This window comes from Triplophysa rosa, linkage group LG10 (genome assembly GCF_024868665.1).
Source record: "Triplophysa rosa linkage group LG10, Trosa_1v2, whole genome shotgun sequence".
Lineage (NCBI taxonomy): Eukaryota > Metazoa > Chordata > Actinopteri > Cypriniformes > Nemacheilidae > Triplophysa > Triplophysa rosa.
In genome coordinates this window covers 26,754,745-26,776,086 of record NC_079899.1, presented here as the reverse complement: position 1 = coordinate 26,776,086, position 21,342 = coordinate 26,754,745, and the positions used below count along the sequence as shown (strand labels likewise).

The 21,342-nt window shown below is 43.1% G+C and overlaps 2 protein-coding genes across 2 annotated transcripts in view; one reads left to right on the top strand and one right to left on the bottom strand.

The window, feature by feature from the left end:
* The window catches only part of LOC130560829 (serine/threonine-protein kinase PAK 4), a 29,637-nt gene extending 12,746 nt beyond the window's left edge, over nt 1-16,891 (top strand). Inside the window, exons 3-9 of the mRNA XM_057344875.1 lie at nt 7,987-8,640; nt 9,758-10,273; nt 11,298-11,431; nt 12,936-13,062; nt 16,063-16,188; nt 16,272-16,406; nt 16,507-16,891. Of these exons, the coding sequence (XP_057200858.1) occupies nt 7,987-8,640; nt 9,758-10,273; nt 11,298-11,431; nt 12,936-13,062; nt 16,063-16,188; nt 16,272-16,406; nt 16,507-16,674 (1,860 nt within the window). The 3' untranslated portion in view covers nt 16,675-16,891. The remainder of the gene's footprint in view (nt 1-7,986; nt 8,641-9,757; nt 10,274-11,297; nt 11,432-12,935; nt 13,063-16,062; nt 16,189-16,271; nt 16,407-16,506) is intronic.
* Nucleotides 16,892-18,725: 1,834 nt separating this feature from the next.
* On the bottom strand, nt 18,726-21,124 carry LOC130560832 (inversin-A). Its single transcript, XM_057344878.1, has one exon. The coding sequence runs from the start codon at nt 20,876-20,878 to the stop codon at nt 19,250-19,252; it is 1,629 nt and encodes a 542-aa protein (XP_057200861.1). The 5' UTR covers nt 20,879-21,124; the 3' UTR covers nt 18,726-19,249.
* Between the last annotated feature and the right edge of the window lie 218 nt (nt 21,125-21,342).

Sequence of the window (21,342 nt, the reverse complement as noted above, 5' to 3'; positions counted from 1 at the left end):
GACCTCTAAATGATTCTGTTCGATCGATTTATCGACTATAAATGATCTCCTCACTTACGGTGGATGTCTGGTGCACTAGTTCAAGTGATGTGGAAAAACAGAGCACACGAACGCCACCATAAAATCATAAACACGACGGGAAACACTGGATTTTAAAGGAGACATCAGATGAAAACCCCACTTTTTCTGTGATTAAGTGCTATAATCGGGTCCTTGGTGCAACCCAGAAAACGTGAAAAATAAGAACCCAGTAAGTTTGTTTTGGTGTGCCTTTCCCTGCAAGCATGTAAGAAATTGAGCCGTTCAGATTTCGCTCCGATTGTGACGTCCAAAGCGGATTTTATTATATTGTTACCGCCCCTTAATCTACACAGTTCCACCCACCGCGCTCCGCCATTGTTGTTTTCACAAGCGACAGCGGTGTACGTGACGCCATGGCTAAAGTTCGTGCACAACATGCAATGTAGTCGCTGCACAGAGTCCAAACCTTGGAAGAGACAGGAGTGGATTTATTTTATTTTTAGTGGAAATCCCTCAGAAACCATAAGTAAAAACCTGCTTGTTTGCGTGAATCACTTCAAACCGGAGTGCGTTTTCAACCTGGGACAGTACAAGCAGGATTAGCTTCAGAGTTGTTCCTCAAGAGAGATCGAGACCGACTGAACGAGACAAAACTACCGATGTAAGTAATATTTATCAACAGTCTGAATTGACGTAAATGTACCGTATATATAGGAGGATAACGTTAGCATATGATAGCGAAGGGAGCTAAGTCAGTCACGGGCTAAATAGAACATTCAAAGCCAGTGTTAAACTTACTGTATATAAGTGCAGATGGACACTTGGGCCCGGTTTCACAGACAAGGCTTAAGGCTAGTCCCAGACTAAAATGAATGTGTGTCCTGTCTCAACTGAATATAACTTGCACAGAAATATCTTAAAATATATCAGTGCCATTATTTTGTCTCAGGATGCACACCAGTAATGTATTCTTCTAAGGCATTTTAATAAAAGTGAGGCATTCACTAAGGCATGGTCCTGGCTTAAACTAAACCTTGTCTGTGAAACTGGGCTTGGAGTTTAGCTGTATGAATGTTAATACATTTTGTGCGTTAATCAGAGGTGGGTAGTAACGCGTTACATTTACTTCGTTACATTTACTTCGTTACATTTACTTGAGTAACATTTTGGAAAATATGTACTTTTTAATTAAAATTAAAAGTGTGTACTTTTACTCTTACTTAAGTAAATTTCTAATAGAAAATCTGTACTTTTACTTCGTTACATAACTTACATTGCGTGACGTTCCTTTGTTCCTTCATTTTAAAATATGCATTATAAAAAGCGTTGTTTATTTCAAGGTTGTCATTTCTTTTTACGGGCATTCCCGAGTGATCGATTCTTTTGAAAGCATTAATTGAACAATGGGCAAAACCATTTGAATAGGCTAATGAATCAGTTCAAATGATTTGTTCAGTTCGCAGCACGATCTGAATCATCTGAAGCAGGATTACTCACTCCTCGTAGCGCGAAACTTAAGAACACGCAGAACACAAAGAGCGTTGGATGAAGTGGATATGAATCTATATCTATACAATCAAAACTGCAAATGTGTCATATTGTTTGCCAGCAATGATAAATGCCCGCCATATGCGCGCACCCGCGCGACCTGTTCGTCAGACACAGCAACATGCGCGTTACCTGTCAGACACAGAGACGTGGGCTTGCAGAAATATACATTTGAAGAACAGAAGGAAGAAAACTTGTTGATGGGCGTGTGGTTCACTGTTTACTGTTTGTTTACAAGTAAGAGCGTTTCACAACACACACGTGACACAACACGAGAAAACATGAGCTTTGTTCAAAAGTGTGTATTTCATTTAAGAGAGCACTGCAGATGTTCTAGATCATCTTAGGAAATGCTCTGAGTTTAGTTCATGCTTTAGTTTGACATGGTCTATTATTCTAAATAAGTTGTGTAAACTACATTGACATCAGGACTAGATGAAATTTACAGAAATGCTCGTCTCTTCTGTGTTTGTCTATTCTTTAGTCTCCCTAGTATATTGCAAAGATATCTGTTCATGATAATTAAAAATATTGATTAAAATGTAATATTAAAATATTGGTGTTAATATTAATTTTATGTAGTAGGCCTATATAATCAGATACTAAGTAACTAGCTACTTGAGTAGTTTTTTCATTGCATACTTTTTTACTTTCTCAAGTAATTTTTAAAATAGTGACTTTTACTTGAGTAACAATTTCTCTAGTTACTTGTACTTTTACTTGAGTAAAGATTTTGGCTACTCTACCCACCTCTGGCTTTAATATGTTCAGCTGCGGCAAGCTGTTTGTTTTGCTAATGAATGGGCAAACACTGCGGTTAGTTTCGTTTTAAACGTCTCAAATCATTCGTGCTTAGGCTGAAAAATCTGTCACAGCAAACTAGCTCTCACGTTGTGTGTGTAACGTTATAACTTGTCAATGACAAGCGCTATAATCCATGTAATTCCGCTGAGATCTGCAGAGATTTTTTTGTCTCCAGACGAATGATTTGAGACGTTTAAGATGAAACTAACCGCAGAGGAGTTCAGGAAATATCATTCAGCTAAACCATTGCCACTGCACGTGTGTTGTGTTGACACGCCGACAGAAGAGGGGTGGAGTTCACTGTAACTCATTATCATTTAAAGAGACATGCACCAAAACGGGTTGCTGTGAGCATAGCTGTTTTGACTAGGCAGGAAGGGTTTTGTTTACACAGCCATTGAGTGTTTTTAAGCAAAATATGTTCCAGACATTTCATGAAGACCCTAATAAATCATACCAACTTGTTGAAAGTGCTCGTCTGATTAGACCTTTAAGCAGTTTGGCGCGTGCCCGTACGAAAACGTGCGGAAGCCAGCGTGCGACATGACGTCTGTAACGTTAGTTGAGGGTAAATGTGACGAAATGTTAACTACTCACACCAGAAGATGATTTAAGCAATTTTGTGTGTCGTTTGTGCAGCAGGTTTTCTAAATATATCAGTAATATATTAGAAAACCTTTAAACAAATTAAGAGACATGGGTTGATTCGCGCCTGCTTTTTATTTTTATTAAGAGAAGAAAGAGGCCGCCATCTTGTTGCGTCCAATCTGATTTGGACGGTCGGTAATAATAATATATGGGCTAGGGGCGTCATTTCCACTGGGAACAGGGGGGACATGTCCACCTCACTTTCAAATTGGTTTGTAATGATTTTTTTTAACCACACGCCGTCATCGCCACGGATAAGTAGACCGAGCAGGACACAGAGAGTGCCTGTGTCGATGCGCGTGTCGCGTGCACACGCTAAAAAAGATCACTGAAAGATTGTTTTCAATCACGTAGTTTTGATTTGAATTTAATAGAAATTTGTTTTTACGTGGTCGTTGTTTCAGTGGGCTATGTTAAGCAGTTTCCATAATGGACTTCTATGGGGAAGAACGCAACGCGTGAATTAATACTTTTTTTGTTTGATAAGGACTAGTTATTGTAACCGTGTTTATGACAAGGGTTGACCAAAACTTGGGCTTCACTGGTCGTAGTTTAGGTACGTTAAACCTCGTTAAGCATTTTAGACAGTCATCCGGCTCGTCCCCTTCCGACCGCAGATTCAGGTTTACAAGCCAAGCTTTCCTCCGTTTCTCAGTCAATACTTGCATTTCCCCCTTCACGAACATCAACTTTTGCTACACAATAAAAACACCTTTTGGTTTCATGGTTTAATCAATTTAAACAATCAAAACAACGCAAAACATAGGTATTTTTAATTTGTGATAGGATTCAAATCAAAAACATTTTCCGCCATTTTGTGTCCCCCCACTTCTCTAACCAAAGTTACACCCTTGTATATGAATAATAGTTAAAAAAAAACATAACTGCTTTTTATAGTCTTTGAAACGCATGAATTTGACAGGTCGATTTGCTTCATGTGCGCTGAAGGAAAGACGCCTATGGTAAGCCGAATAGCTTTTAATCATTTACATTTAGTCATTTAGCAGACGCTTTTATCCAAAGCGACTTACAGATGAGGGAAACAATGGAAGCAATTGGAACAACATAAGGACAACAAAAAGCAGAAGTGCAATAAAAGAAAACTGGTCTTATATAGCCCATCACAGTATACAGAGCTAAGTTTTTTTTTGAAAGAGTAGAAAAGAGATAGAAGTCAGAGCTGATCGGTTGGGTGTTGACGGAGGAGATGTGTTTTCAGACGGTTCTTAAAGATGGCTCCAGAATCTGCTGATCTTGTAGCAGCGGGCAGATCATTCCATAAATGTGGAACCGATCCCGAGAAGGTATGTGAGAGAGATTTTTTTACCTTTTTGGGATGGCACCACAAGACGTCGTTCATTTGCAGAGCGTAGGGATCTGGCGGGTACATAAGTCTGCATTAGTGAGTGAAGATAAGGGGGTGCCAAATCAGTGGTGGTCTTGTAGGCCAGAAGCAGAGTCTTGAATTTGATTCGAGTGACTATAGGGAGCCAATGGTAACTTAGTGAAGAGAGGAGTGACGTGCGCTCTCTTCGGTTCATTGAAGACCACTCTTGCCGCTGCATTCTGGATCATCTGTAGAGGTTTGGTTGTGCAAGCTGGAAGTCCAGCTAGTAGCGCATTGCAATAGTCCAGTCTGGACAGAACAAGAGCCTGGACTAGGGCTTGCGTAGCATGCTCGGATAGGAAAGGTCTAATTTTCCTAATATTGTAGAGGATGAATCTACAAGACCGGGTAGTGCTGGCAACCTGATCAGTGAAGTTAAGCTGATTGTCGATCACCACTCCCAGGTTTCTGGCCTTTCTGGAAGATGTGATGGTTGATGAGCCCAGTTCAATGGAGAAGTTGTGATGAATATTTGTGTCGGCAGGGATTACAAGGGATTCTGTTTTAGCAAGGTTCAGCTGCAGGTGATGGTTGTTCATCCAGATCGAGATGTTGGCTAGGCATGCTGAAAATACGTGCAGAGACAGTCGGATCGTCAGGCTGAAATGACAGGTGGAGTTGTGTATCATCCGCATAGCAGTGATAGGAAAAGCCATGTTTCCGAATGACAGAGCCTAGGGATGTCATGTATATAGAAAATAGCAACAGACCGAGCACTGAGCCCTGAGGCACCCCTGTGTCGAGGTGTTGGGACTCAGGGCCCTCTCCTCTCCAGGATACTCTAAATGACCTGCCTGTGAGGTAAGACCTGAACCATTGTAGCACCACTCCAGAGACACCCATAGCCTTGAGGGTCGACAGGAGTATGTGGTGGTTAACAGTGTCTAAGGCAGCAGACAGATCCAGTAGGATAAGTACAGATGAGTTAGAGGCAGCTCTTACCAGTCTCAGGGCTTCAATGACAGAGAGCAGTGCAGTCTCAGTGGATTGACTGCTCTTGAAACCAGACTGGTTGCTGTCCAGGAGGTTGTTCTGGGTGAGAAAGGATGAGAGCTGGTTACATACCACCCGTTCAAGAAAATGAAGGGAAGGTGTGATACCGGTCTGTAGCTGTTAAGTCGGATGCAGGTGAGGGCGCAGGCGGGCAAAGAAGAGCAGAGAAGGTTTTAAAGAGAGTACGAGAGTCAGGCGAGTCTTTAATTTTAGCATGGTAGTACTGGGTTTTTGCAGAGAAGACATCAGCAGAGAAAGAAGAGAGGAGAGACTGATAGAGACCGAGGTCAGCAGGTTCTTTAGATTTGCGCCACTTTCTCTCAGCAGACCTGAGCGTGGCGCGATGCTCACGGAGAACATCAGATAACCAGGGGGCAGAAGGGGATGCACGAGATGGCCTAGATGTTAGAGGGCATAGGTTGTCTAAGCAGGAGGTTAGTGTAGAGCAAAGAGAGTGGGTGGCACTGTTAGTATCCAAGAGAGAGAGCTGTTCAGAGGGAGGGAGCATAGCGGAGACCGCAGATGATAAGCGGGAGGGAGAAAGTGATCGCAGGTTGCGCCGGAATGTGGGGGGAAGTGGGGAAGCATGTGTCTGGAGAAGTTAGGTCGAGATCAAGAGTGATGAGGAAATGATCCGACGTGTGCAGCGGGGTGACCTGGGAGCGATGAATGGAGCAGTGTCGTGTGTAGATAAGATCAAGTTGATTACCAGACTTATGGGTTACTGAAGTGGGAACTCGCTTGAGGTCAAACGACGCAGTCAGGTTGTTGAAGTTGGCAGCATGTGGTTTTTCAAGGTGGATGTTGAAGTCTCCAAGTACCACCAGAGGAGTACCATCCTCGGGGAAGGATGACAGAAGCGTATCCAACTCCTCCAAGAAATGTCCAAGCTGACCTGGGGGACGATAGATGACTACAACATGAGTTTTCACAGGGTGGATTATAGTAACAGCATGTGACTCGAAGGAGATGTTGTCACATGAGGGTGCCAGCTGTTTGAATTTCCAGTTGTTGGGGATAAGTAGACCGGTTCCTCCACCCCTCCCTGATATGCGTGGGCTGTGGGAGAAAGTGTAGTTATTTGAGAGAGCAGCCGGTGTGGCAGTGTCCTCTGGCTTGATCCAGGTTTCAGTAAGTGCTAAAAGAGAAAGACCAGAGTGTTTAGCAATAGCTGTATGAAATCTGCTTTGTTTACAGCAGATTGGCAGTTCCATAAACCGATGGGAAATGTAAATGAGGTAGTTGTGGACGTTGAAAGAGTGCGCAGATTATCAGCATTAGAATTGCGTGGCCTTCTACGTGATACTGGTGATTTACGAGTTGTAGTAACAATAGGGATTTGAAAACACATATTCAAAAGCGGGGAATAAGAAATATACAAGACAAATAACAAGAGAATAAATAGAAGTGCAAAAAGTTAATACTGAAGTGCCTTGTCGGTGTCCTTGCTCGGTGGAGTCACTCAGGTAGAGTCGATGGTCTTTACGCTGTTCGGTCATCATACGGTGAGGGCTGCACGCGACCGCTGCTCATGGTGGTTAATCGCACTTAAATTCCCGTTTTAATCACGCAATTGAATTCAGCAGGACACGCCTTCAAAATCTCACAATAACAAGCGAAACCAGCACGAGAACAAACGCGACTTCAACACGTGACACGGCGGCAGTAAACAACTAAGCAACGACACTGCGTTTAAACTCAATAAGACAATATTAATCAATTACACTTATGCGCTTCTGTTGACTTCTGCTGCAAAATGCTTCTCCCACTGACTGGGCCGAGAGCAGTTTAAATACCCTACCGGGCGTTGGACACAATCATTCTCAGGATATTAATTTTTGATATCAGTAATTACATTTTCACTAGTAAAAATGTGAATTCTTTATATCACGCAATCACTCGCAGAAATATCGAGTCAAAATGCCAATAGCTTATCATCGTTTTTTAAATACATTCTATTGCGATTCGATATGATATCGTTTATCGGCACAGCCCTAAGCTGGTGTCACTTTTGTCAAGGCCACAGTAATGTAGCACGTGACGGCTAAATAGTGCAGATAAACTCACATGTATGCTTGTGCTTTGAATTATGTGTGGCTCTGACCTTTTAAAATTATTTTCAGTCACTCTCATGATATGTGCCATGTTTTTTTTACATATTTTTACATTTTTTTTAGCAATCATACAGCTGAATCAACATTTGATATATATATACAGTATATACGTATATCTTATTGTGCATTCGTTCTTCTAAAGAAAAGTGTTTTTTGCTCCAGTTCTGCATTCAAACCTCATATCACTATTAAGCCAAAAGTACACAACTCTGTCCTGGTTACATGAGAATAACATTACAAATCACAGCCTTTCTGTTAAAAAAATGTGTTTTTAGGTTTTGATTTGCAAGAAATGCTTTGATAGCGTAAAGCTTGACTAGGCCTATTCTTAACAACACGTCGTCCAGAAATAGCCTCCTTAGAGGGAAATGTCATTTTGAGTTGATCCACACCCAGGTGAATTCACACGCGCTTTAAATAGCGCTGGGTTTCAGCTCACATTCATTACAATCTTCCTCTTGTCCTCCGCAGACCATCGTGCGAGGTAGTATGATCGGCCACGGGGACTACATCTCAGCCATGCTGTCGGACATGAGCCGCCTGTCCGTCACCAGCTCCAATTCCCTGCGCAAGAGCAGCCCGTCGGCACGCAAGAGAGCGCAGTCGCTCGGTCGCTTGGGGGAGGTCAACGAGGGCGAGGCGTATCAGTACGAGGGTCTGGAGCCCTCTCACGATGAGCCCGAGTCCCGCTGGCCCGACAGGTCACGAAACATCCACAGCGAGAGCGGTACGCCGTACATGGGTCTGAAGAAAAGCATCACGCTGCAGCCCAACGGCGTCCTGCCCCGGGCAAAGTCCACTTATGAGGTCAGCACCAGGTCTTTGGAGGGACCCCCGCCTTCTCCTCCGGCTCTTCCGGCCCCTCCGCCGCCCCCCATACACTTCCCGGAGCCTCCCCGGTCCACGTATCTGGGAGGAGATGTGGGAAGTCCGACGGAGAGACTCATGATGAGGAGAGAGTTCCCCATCGTGTTCTCACACAACCACAGACCCATTTCATTTTTCTATAGCCCTACGATGCCTATACGTCAGCCGCACGGAGACCCTGATGTGAGGACTTCAAACCGACTACTTGTGCATCCTCAAAACAGCCCTGGAAGACCGTTCTCCTCATACGACCTGAAGGTAAACTAACATGCTGAAATCATGCTGATTAGGTTGTCCGAAACATGAGATGATGTTGGGTGATCCTCACGGAACCACTGAAACATCACGCCAGTTAGTGGCTGGAATACACTACAAGACTTTTAAAATCTGAACAGATTGTTTTAAACTAGACGTCATACACTTGCAGACTTTTGGAAAGTTTCAGATAGAAACACACTAACTGATCAAATCTGCAGACTGGCGCAGACTTTCTGCAACAAGTCCAGACTGAAAATCTGAGCAAAAGTCTAAACTTTTGTAGTGTATTTTAGCCTTAAGATTTGAATTATAAAACATTCAATTTGGTAACATCATAATAAAGATAATTGTGTTCTCTACCTTGGACAAAACATCATTTTGACTTCATAATAATTATGTATTTTATTGCTTTTTCTGCTGAAATTCTCATAACCGCAACGCGTCTCGATTTGTCTGAGTGCATCATATTTTGTCATTTAAACCGAGTAAAATTAAAATATTCTGAAAAAACATTTGGATGTTCCACTAGTAGATGTTCTCGAATGACAGAATATTCATGTTTAATAAAAATGAAGAAATAGTGGAAGAAAGAAGAGTCCAGGACTGATATTCTCATCCGCCGTAATGTTTTTTAAAGAGTGTTTAAACACACATAAAGATATTTGCATTAAGTCTGATTTTATGTGAACAAACACATCTACTAGCACCTTTTAAATGGCTAACAACAAATGACTTGATCTTTTTTTATTTAAAAACTTAATATTCTCTTGTCAGGCTGTGTACACGACTTCTCATGACCGATACAGGTAGTTTTCACATGTATAGTATTGTAGTAAAATATCATTCTTTAATGTCTTATTAGGTATGATTAATAAAAACTTGCTTAGGCATCATGTCTTCGCTTGTTTTTAGCAGAACATGCTGTGAGATTGACAGTTTTAAATGGTTACTGTAATGAGAATTTTTAAGAATTGTGTTAAACTGTCAGTAAAAGTTGTGAAATTATAGTGCTTTTAAACATGTCCTATCTTGTTTTAAATGAATATAAAGGGAATTTGTTGCTACAAGTGTTTTAAGAAAAGGCCAGATTTCATGAGAATCCTCTGGTACGATACAGGCAGAGGCAGCCATGAGACATATGCACAGCGGCACCAACAGTCCTCTTGTGAGACCCCACCAAACCGTCCGCTCCTCCTCAAGCTACACCATCAGCCTCTCACCCAACATCAGTTATCGGCCCGCCGGTCCGGACCCCTTCATGAGACACTCCGGCTGTCCGAACCCAGGACTTTACCCCAGACAGGACAGCCCATCCCAACCCCGCCCCTCACCCACCGGCTCCCTGGCCAACAGCCCCCCGGGAACCTGTTCGCCCGCGTTCAGACCCCCTTTGCACCCGTCGCCGCGCCCCCCGCCCGACCCCCCTAAAGTCACCCACCAGCAGTTCAAAGCAGCGCTGCAGATGGTGGTGGATAAAGGAGACCCTCGCTCATACCTGGAGAACTTTGTGAAGATCGGAGAGGGGTCGACGGGTGTGGTGTGCATCGCCCGCGAGAAACACAGCGGACGAGTGGTGGCCGTCAAAATGATGGACCTCAGGAGACAACAGCGACGAGAACTTCTCTTCAATGAGGTAAAACGGCACACAGGTCTCAATGTCGTACACACCATTTCAAGCATTTTATGTTTAGAAAGAAACATGTATAAACCACAGTTCAGGTTTACAACATATCGTTGAATGAGCATGAATAAAACAGACTAGAGCGGAATAAAAACATGAACTCTTGACACAAATGAAGAATTTACCGTCACCATAAGATATTTATAGTTAAACTGAGGTCATATAGTTTCATCTTTTCAATCTGGACTGAAGCATTCCAGCCAGAAAAGTTTACATAATAAATGTCTGTGTACTGTGCATATTAATTTTGTATTTATAAAAGCATACACATACGTACATGTATATATTAGGAAAAATATAAAAATGAATAATTTTTTTCCACATATAATCTAAATTATTGGTAAATATAAATAAGTACATGTCAATATTTCCTAAATATGTCTGCATGTATGTGTATATGAATACAAACTTAACACGCACACAGTACACAGACATATATTATGTAAACACAAACCGCGATCAAAAAAAAAGTTTTGATTATTGTTGTTCTTTACAGTTCTTTACTCTTACGTTTTAATCTGTTTGATACCGTTGTTTACTCATACAGTTTTATTTATTGATCGATTTTATTTTAACAATTGTTTTTTTATTTAAAAAAATCTTTTTTCATTTTTTTTATTTTGTAATCCAACCCAGCACTGTGATGATACCAAATACACAGATAAAAATTCTGTTGTTCAGTTCTAAATGGTTTTCATTTCTTTAATAATGATATAGAAGAGAAATGGAGAAAACATGATTTCTGGAAACGTAATGCAGTAGAAATTAGGGCTGCACAAGTAAATTTCAAAGGTCCAAAGTAAAATCTATTAATCAATAGTAATAATCGCAATTACAATATTGAGGTGAATAACCCACAGGTATGATTTTTGTCATAATCGAGCAGCCCCAGTAGAAATGTTTCGGACTGTTTTTCTTCTGTCCCTTCACTAATCTGACGACCCGTCTCATCTCTAACATGGACGTCTCTTCACAGGTTGTGATCATGAGGGATTATCAGCACAGGAATGTGGTGGAGATGTTTAAGAGCGCTCTTGTGGAGGAGGAACTCTGGGTCATCATGGAATATCTACAGGGAGGAGCTTTAACAAACATCGTCTCTGAAACCAGGTATGATGTCACAGCATGTATATATATACTTTATTTATTGAAGAACATAATCCACATACAACCAGGCATTGAGATAAAAACAACAAATATGACTGAAGTGAATATGAACTTGTTTTCTTTGCAGTATTTGAGGTTTGAAAACACAGAGCATCTTTTCTGTTATCTTCACCTGTTTCTCCAGTTTTCATTCTCTGCAAATAGAAACAATATTTTTATTAGAAATTTGGAAGAAATATTGTCAGTAGTTCACAGAATGGGAACTTTAAATTCAAGGTTGTTATGCAAGTTCCTCTGAAAAAGTAATTTATAGTAATGCATTACTAGTTACTAATGACATATTCAATAGTGTAATTAGATTACTGTACAAATGACTCTCTCCAAAAAGTATTTAATGACTTATTACTAATGACTTTCTATATCCTACATCAACTTTGATTAGTTCAGTGATTCAAGGATAGACATGAAACGGCTCTTTTAATTCATTCAAATAAATAATATAAAACTACATAAAGTACTCTTATTAACTGACTAAAGTATGACAAATGTGAGAATTATACAGTAAAGCACGGATTTTAAAATTAGACTTTAAATTTTGATGTCAATTCCACTATTGCACACACATATATTACACACAGTATTTAGTTGAATTATAATAGAAGTAACTGTAATTAAATTACAGAAAAAATTAGAGTAATCGCTTACTTTATTTTTTCAGGGGAAAAGTAATTCAATTACAGTAACTAATTACCCAACACTGCTCCTGACGTCTCTGATTGTAATGAGTGTCATTTAAAGATGCTTGCCTTGGACCTCATGGTGTTTTAATGTGACTGTAGTGTTTTATTCATGCCACAAGAGGGCGATGTGTATGAGTGAATGTGTGAGACGGCATGTATGGGTTGACACTTCTTATCCTGCGCAAGAGACTTTTATTCCATTTTACAATCAGATTAGCAAATGTTGTGATGACATTCGGGGTCGATTAGATTTGTGTTCTGATTCCATCGGTCCTGAGATTCCAAACCGATGTTGACATCACAGAAGAACAAGATCTGACCCGAGTGAGACACCATTGATTTTACACAGAGTGCCAGAGAGAAAAAGATCAGCAAGTTTACTTCATCAGATTTAAGACTTTCTCTGGGAATGAAATGACATGAATAAACCTCACAGTTGAGTGAAAATTGAAATGCAATGAATGGTTTATTCTGATCTTTCCCAACGGATTCTGATTTTTCAGAAAGCTGCTGAAATGTTCTTCTAGTTTTTCTGCTGTGATAAAAACAAATTCATTACGAAGAACATTAAATGTGCTTTTACAAAACAAAGCCCTAAAATCTGATTGGACGATGGCAACCGTAAGGAGCACAGTGATTATTGTGATGATCTCCTGTCATTATATACTGAAGATTGTGTATGATGCCGGTGTTGTTTTCTGACACACGAGGAGGTGTGCTAATACAGAGCTCAGATGTGATGTGATGTTGTGCTGTCTTGCCTTCAGACTGAGTGAAGAACAGATCGCTACGGTGTGTGAGGCCGTCCTGCAGGCGCTGGCGTATCTCCACTCACAGGGCGTCATTCACAGAGACATCAAGAGTGATTCAATACTGCTCTCACTCGACGGCAGGGTGAGTTCATCTGCCTGTCTGTCTGCACCGCTGTCGGTCTGAACCTGTGTCTGTCTGTCTGTCTGAACCCCTGCCTGTCTGTCTGTACCGCTGTCTGTCTGAACCTGTGTCTGTCTGTCTGTCTGAACCCCTGCCTGTCTGTCTGTACCGCTGTCTGTCTGAACCTGTGTCTGTCTGTCTGTCTGAACCCCTGCCTGTCTGTCTGTACCGCTGTCTGTCTGAACCTGTGTCTGTCTGTCTGTCTGAACCCCTGCCTGTCTGTCTGTACCGCTGTCTGTCTGAACCTGTGTCTGTCTGTCTGTCTGAACCCCTGCCTGTCTGTCTGTACCGCTGTCTGTCTGAACCTGTGTCTGTCTGTCTGTCTGAACCCCTGCCTGTCTGTCTGTACCGCTGTCTGTCTGAACCTGTGTCTGTCTGTCTGTCTGAACCCCTGCCTGTCTGTCTGTACCGCTGTCTGTCTGAACCTGTGTCTGTCTGTCTGTCTGAACCCCTGCCTGTCTGTCTGTACCGCTGTCTGTCTGAACCTGTGTCTGTCTGTCTGTCTGAACCCCTGCCTGTCTGTCTGTACCGCTGTCTGTCTGAACCTGTGTCTGTCTGTCTGTCTGAACCCCTGCCTGTCTGTCTGTACCGCTGTCTGTCTGAACCTGTGTCTGTCTGTCTGTCTGAACCCCTGCCTGTCTGTCTGCACCGCTGTCGGTCTGTACCGCTGTCTGTCTGAACCTGTGTCTGTCTGTCTGTCTGAACCCCTGCCTGTCTGTCTGTACCGCTGTCTGTCTGAACCTGTGTCTGTCTGTCTGTCTGAACCCCTGCCTGTCTGTCTGTACCGCTGTCTGTCTGAACCTGTGTCTGTCTGTCTGTCTGAACCCCTGCCTGTCTGTCTGTACCGCTGTCTGTCTGAACCTGTGTCTGTCTGTCTGTCTGAACCCCTGCCTGTCTGTCTGTACCGCTGTCTGTCTGAACCTGTGTCTGTCTGTCTGTCTGAACCCCTGCCTGTCTGTCTGTACCGCTGTCTGTCTGAACCTGTGTCTGTCTGTCTGTCTGAACCCCTGCCTGTCTGTCTGTACCGCTGTCTGTCTGAACCTGTGTCTGTCTGTCTGTCTGAACCCCTGCCTGTCTGTCTGTACCGCTGTCTGTCTGAACCTGTGTCTGTCTGTCTGTCTGAACCCCTGCCTGTCTGTCTGTACCGCTGTCTGTCTGAACCTGTGTCTGTCTGTCTGTCTGAACCCCTGCCTGTCTGTCTGTACCGCTGTCTGTCTGAACCTGTGTCTGTCTGTCTGTCTGAACCCCTGCCTGTCTGTCTGTACCGCTGTCTGTCTGAACCTGTGTCTGTCTGTCTGTCTGAACCCCTGCCTGTCTGTCTGTACCGCTGTCTGTCTGAACCTGTGTCTGTCTGTCTGTCTGAACCCCTGCCTGTCTGTCTGTACCGCTGTCTGTCTGAACCTGTGTCTGTCTGTCTGTCTGAACCCCTGCCTGTCTGTCTGTACCGCTGTCTGTCTGAACCTGTGTCTGTCTGTCTGTCTGAACCCCTGCCTGTCTGTCTGTACCGCTGTCTGTCTGAACCTGTGTCTGTCTGTCTGTCTGAACCCCTGCCTGTCTGTCTGTACCGCTGTCTGTCTGAACCTGTGTCTGTCTGTCTGTTTGAACCCCTGCCTGTCTGTCTGTACCACTGTCTGTCTGAACCTGTGTCTGTCTGTCTGTCTGAACCCCTGCCTATCTGTCTGCACCGCTGTCAATCTGTACCACTGTCTGTCTGAACCTGTGTCTGTCTGTCTGTCTGAACCCCTGCCTGTCTGTCTGAACCTGTGTCTGTCTGAACCTGTGTCTGTCTGAGCATGTGTCTGTCTGTCTGTCTGTCTAAACCCCTGCCTGTCTGTCTGTACCGCTGTTTGTCTGAACCTGTGTCTGTCTGTCTGTCTGTCTGTCTGTTTGTTTGAATCCCATATTCACTTCGATTTTTGATCTTGATTTTATTGAATCATTCAACTGCTGTGAATTCAGTTATAGTTATTGTTAAATTTGTGGTTCCTTACGAACACTAAATTTCTTTCTGTGTTTTGGATCACCAGTAAAATCAAATCATAAATATGTTGGATGTTGTGAGAGAATTCTTCTGCAGATCTGGGAGCACAAAAACAAGACACAGAGAGGCATCAAGCTTTTGAACTCATTTATTCTAGAAACTACAAGTCTTTATACACGGTGCCAAAAGACATCTGGCAGGTTTCGTATGTCCAGGGGTTCATGACCAAATAAGGTATAGCAGTTCGGACAAAGAATGTTTAGCTTAGAAGGAATCCCCTCCTCCCATGAATAGCCAGAAGGCATCCCTTCCTCCTACCCTCCTAATATATATATATAGCCGGCAATGTATAGTGAGCTTAACACTTCACAATCCTTGATTTTGTGGGCTTGTATTTATGCAGAAATTAAATCTAACAGTTATATTTACAAAGTCTTCGAGTCGTCTGTCACCACATGTGTTATCCACGTTGTGAGATTTGAGTTACTCTCCCTACCGTGCAACATATATTTGGGCCACTTTGGCATTGCGATTTGCTTCAATATTCAAAATCTGGTCCTTTATTGCTCCAAAACCCCGGCCGTCACTCACGAGTCATCACATCTCAACGGTAGATTGATTGACAGGTCTGCCTATCCCAGACCCAGACCTGATTGGTTAGACTGAACCAATAAGGGCTCTGTTAAGGAATAACGTGACCTTCATAAACACATTATTCCTTAACCAGGTTCAGTATAACCAGCACATTATCACTACACATTATTTTAGAACGTTTTGAAATAACTCGACTAAATAAAAGCAAGGAAAAGGCCAGCTGCTTGGGCGGGTTTTTAATTTCATAAGCCGCCCCAATTTTTTCCACCCGCCCAATGCATTTTTCTCCGGTCTAACATGTTCAAAAGAAGCCCATTTGGGCTGGGCGTGAACCCGCCGGCCAATCTGGCAACACTGCTCATACTCTGTTTTTGTTTTTCCTCCAGATCAAGCTGTCAGACTTTGGGTTTTGTGCCCAGATCAGTAAAGATATTCCTAAGAGGAAGTCATTGGTGGGAACGCCGTACTGGATGGCACCTGAGGTCATCTCAAAATCACCGTATGGCACTGAGGTCAGAGGGTCAAAACACAGTAACATTGAGATGCTGATGCGATCACTAAAGACAGATGACAAGATGTGTTGTGAAATCTGCAGGTGGATGTTTGGTCTCTGGGCATTATGGTGGTGGAGATGGTTGATGGAGAACCGCCGTATTTCAGTGAAACACCCGTGGCTGCCATGAAGAGTCTGCGAGACGAGCCGGCCCCCACCGTACGCAACGTTCATCAGGTGATGATGAGCAAGTTAAAATAAAGAGTATTATTACAGTAAGATGAGTCAAAGCCACGGCGCTGGTTTGATGTGCCACATCTGTCCTGTTTCTCCGCAGGTGTCCCCCGTGCTGAAGGATTTCCTGGACCGGATGTTGACCCGAGATCCGCTGGAACGAGCGAGTGCCACAGATCTTCTGGAGCATCCTTTCCTCCTGCAGGCCAGCTCTCCTCAGTGTCTGGTGCCTCTAGTGGAGCAGTACCGCAAGCGCATGTCTCACTGCTGAAGCTTCTCCCTCCCTTCCTCCCGCCGGCGCTGAGCGGTTCACACAGAGACCCCGGGGGGCTCCTCACCGTGTTAGATGCTCTGAAGACCAGTGAAGGGGTCAGAATATCGATGGTTGAGACGTGAACTCCACACAGAGTTGTTTTATTGGTGCTTAAACGGCAGTGCTTTTTAAGAGTAAATGTACACACATTCTCTGCCCCTAAATGAGCACTCTACATATCCAAAATATTGAAGTATTTCGTTTGACTGTTTTGGAAAACAGAAATTGAAGGAAACTTCAGGAATGAACTTGAAGGAATCATCAGCATTTTTTCCACAAAAAGCTGGCGGTCGTTCAGTACTGGCTTGCTCGCATGTATTGTCGCTCAAAGCTTAAATTTTGTTCGCAAACGATGAAAACAAATGATGTCATGATTTGTCAGTACTGACGGGTGCAACTGTTTTTAATGAGCCATTGTAACCTACTGTACATATTTGAATGACCTATTTATTATTTTTGCAATGGATTGACTTGAGCACCTGCTTTTGAAAAGGGTGCTGTGAGTGGATTTGTAAACCGTGTAAATATTGCATCCGAGCTAAAAAGGGTTTTTCTTCAAACTCTGGTTTTAAAATCAGTCACAGTGAGCGTCAGAAGAACTAATAATGTACATAATTAACAATGTAAACCCATGCATTTACAGTTTATGAAAGATGAAAGTTTTATTTAACGTGTGTTTGGATGCAACGTTCATGGTGGTTTTCTGTATTCTGTTGTGCTGTGATGCTCCCAGAATTCTCATTATGAAAGTGTAGAAGAGAGAGAGAGAGTTGTTCTGTCAGTGTGAGTTTTAATTCTTGGTTCATATTCATGTTTCAGACAAACAGGTCATACACTCCTAAAAAGAAAGGTCTTAGGAAGAGTTCTTTCCAGCGATGCCATAGAAGAACCATTTTTAGTACCCCCGAGAGTCACAGCTTCAATTCTTTTACATTTTGTTTAGTGTGTAGAAACGTTTTCCACCACAAAGAACCTTTATTGAAACAGAAAGCGTCTGGATGTTAAAGCTTGTTTATGAAACCAAACAGCTTGACAAAGAACTATTTGAGAACCTTTCTTTTTAGGAGTGTAGCAAACATCTAAGTGTTTTATAAAAGAACAGTTCACCCACAAATAAAAATGTATTACTCACAGTTATTACTCATACTTTTGTCTTGCTATTTTCTCTACAGAACACAAACATGAGTTTGGTTTCTGAATTATAATTTTTTTTGAAGCCTGACAGATGGGATGATTTTGACCGGTTCTGTGTGTCCTGAGGTTTTTCTATACTCTCTTAAAAATAAAGGTTCTTCAAAGGTTGTTCACAGCGATGTCACAGAAGAACCATTTTGGGTTCCACAAAGAACCATTCAGTCAAAGGTTCTTTAAAGACCCACCTCTTTATACCATAATCTGAAGAACATTTTTTCACCACAAAAAACCTGTGTGTGTGTGTGTGTGTGTGTGCGTGTGTGCGTGTGTGTGTGCGTGTTCATGTTTGTATATCCCGGTGGGGACCTAAACCTGAATACACACCAACACATGGGGACTCGTGTCACTGTGGGGACCAAAATTGAGGTCCTCATGGGCACAAAAGCTTATAAATTGTACAGAACAATATTTTTTACAAATCTAAAAATGCAAAAAGTGTTCTATGATCTTTAGGTTTAGGGATAGGGTTAGGGATAGGGGATAGAATATACAGTTTGTACAGTATAAAAACATTACGCCTATGGACTGTCCCCACGGGGATAGTCAACCAAAGCCTGTGTGTGTGTGCGTGTGTGTGTGCGCGTGTGTGTGTGTGTGTGTGTGTGTGTGTGTGTGTGTGTGTGTGTGTGTGTGTGTGTGTGTGTGTGTGCATGCGTGCGTGCGCGTGTGTTGATTGAAGCGAAGAACACGGCTGAAAACAGGTGACTCATGTTTTGCGTGCTTGTGTTTGTATGTTGATGAAAAGAGAAAGGAATTTAATATTTTTTGAATGAATAAATCATGTAGATAAAAAAACTCGCTGACAAAGGTTTTATTTCTTTCACACATCCAGATTCCACATGTATGCAATGATTTTATTAACATACTTGAAAAAAAACAGAATACTTTGCATACAAACATGATTTAGTTTAAGTTGATACATTTGTTTTATTGTAAGTTTTTAGTCTATCAAAAGAAAAGAAAAGCAGAATAAATGTAGATTTTAAATATGCACAGTAAATATTTACACCAGATATATGATTGGATTCTCAGGTATTCTTGTTAAAGACAACACAAACTCAAAAACAAAACATGTTTGTATCATAATCAAAGCAAAATACAGCATTACGGTGCAATAATAACATTTGTTTACGAGGAGCACACACAAACACATCTACAGATACAAGAACCGGAATGTTTGATATTTATTTAGTACAAGAAATGTTAAACAACTGTTAAAATATCTTTACATTCACATTCCTGGTCATTCTAAATGGCCATAAATATTATTTCTTTATAATAAATATCATTTCTTTAGATCTCTGGTAATAAATATATGTCTGTGATGATAATCATTAATTTAAGAATGAAATAAGGCAGAATGATTCTCAAACTCACATCTGACGGCACTGATGCTGTCCACACTGGGTTGGCCGTTAACTCTCTGATGTGTGTGTGTCAACGGAAAGGTCTCGGAGCGAGACATCTTGCCTTTTTTCTGACCCGCGTCTGATTCTCGGATGTGTCTCAAGAACTCCGGAGCGGTGAATCTGCGCAGTAATCTGCTTCCCAACCCGCCGAGACCACCTGAAGATTCACCTTTGAGCCTCTCAGGTTCCAACTCCTCCCGACCCAAGAGAAGTTTGTTCCGTCTGCCCAGTTTTTTGGAAATGTCTCTTCTGCATTTGACGTCACCGTTGTGCTGTGTCTCCAGCCCTTCCGATCTCTCTTTTTTATTGGCGTTGATTTGGGAGTAGAACTTGGCCACCAGAGGTTTCTCTTCCTGAAGCGACGCTCTTTTGAATCTGCTGGCCGATCTGCCTGTCTCTGGGTCATCGCCCTGATAAGATTGTTTTCTGCTGCTCTTCAGGTCCAGGTTGAAGGATTTGGCTTTTCCCCAGAGCGGCTTTTCATCGCCGTCATGTTTGACCGGTGGACACCGCTCCGAAGTGAAATCCATCCGTCTGCCTCCACCGGTCTCTTTGAGGACGGAGTTGTGAATCTGTTTGGAGGTAAATAACAGCTCCTGTCTGTCTTCGGCCGGACGTCTCTCGGACATTTTGTTTAAGGCTTGGCAGTGGTTGGTAACCATGCTCTCCGTGGACGACGGCGGTGGGCGCCGGAAGCGAATCCGCAGGCTGTTGCTCTCTCCCACGCGCAGCTGTCTCTGAAACAAGGCCGGAAAGGCTTCTTCCTTTTTGCTCTGGGCTTTCGCTCGGGAGAACTTCTCCAAAACCTGCATGGGGAGGCGATTGGGCCACCTGAGATCCTCTGCGGGTTCTCCGCTGCTGTCCGTGAGACTGACGGCCTTCTTTCCGCAGCTGCTGAGGGCTTGGACGCACTGGTTGTGACCGAAGAAATCCGCCACCTGGACGGCAGAATGTCCCGCGTGGTTGATACGATCCAGCCGTAGTCCTAACTTCTTAAACGCCCTGACCAGGAACTCCAAAACGTGGTCGTGTCCTCCGCAGGCGGCGTACATCAAGGCGCTGTTGCCCCACGTGTCGATGAGTTCGGGGTCGGCGTTGAACTGCACCAGGAGCTTGACGGCGTCCAGATATCCCAGTTCACAGGTCAGACTCAAAGCCGTGCGCCCTTGGTCGTCTGGAACGTTCACGTCCGCACCTTTCTCCAAGAGCAAGTGGGTGAATTTGGACCTCGTGGCGTTGTCCTGAATGCACACGGCGTGCATCAGGAGTGTGCGGCCGCCTTCGGCCTTGGAGTTGATGATGCGACCGTCCAAAGCGTCCAGCACGAAGCGAGCGAGGTGAACTTTGCCGCTCTGCATGGCTTCCAGGAAAGTTTTGGTTCCGGAGCCCTGACACAGGTCTTTCGGCCTCAGCATCATCGGGCTGGTGGAGGGTGTCTGTGGATGCGAGTGAGTTTGTTGTGCTTGTCGGCGGGGCTGCTCAGAGTTTCTGAATCTCATCTGAGAAAGCGTGTGTGTTTTATACCACAGCGCTCTGTGTGTTGCTATGGAAACAGTCATCTGAGAGCAGCGATGCTGCTATGGCGTCCATTCACAATCGCCTCCTCTTTCTCAGACGGGAGGGGACACATGAGGAGAGGTAAAAACATGGGCTTGTTTTATTCGGCTGCTTGAACGAAATGTTGGGTGTAAAAGAATACACACATACTGTATGTAAAAAATCTTCTTTCCTCGTTGCCCAAGCAACAGCAATGTCACAGTCAGCATTAAAAGAATAGTTCACACCCTAAATCATTTAGTATTTGACTCTTTCACAGCAAAAGATATTTTGAGAAATTTCTCAGTGGGTTTGTGTTCACACAGTGGAAGTCAATGAAGTTCAGAGTCGTTTGATGTTCGACATTCTTCAAAATATCTTCTGTTGTGTTCTGTAGACGAAAGAAAGGTTTGACATGTCATGAGGATGAATAAATGAGAACAGAATTCTCATTTCTGTTGTTTTAACGTCTACATCAAAATGTCAT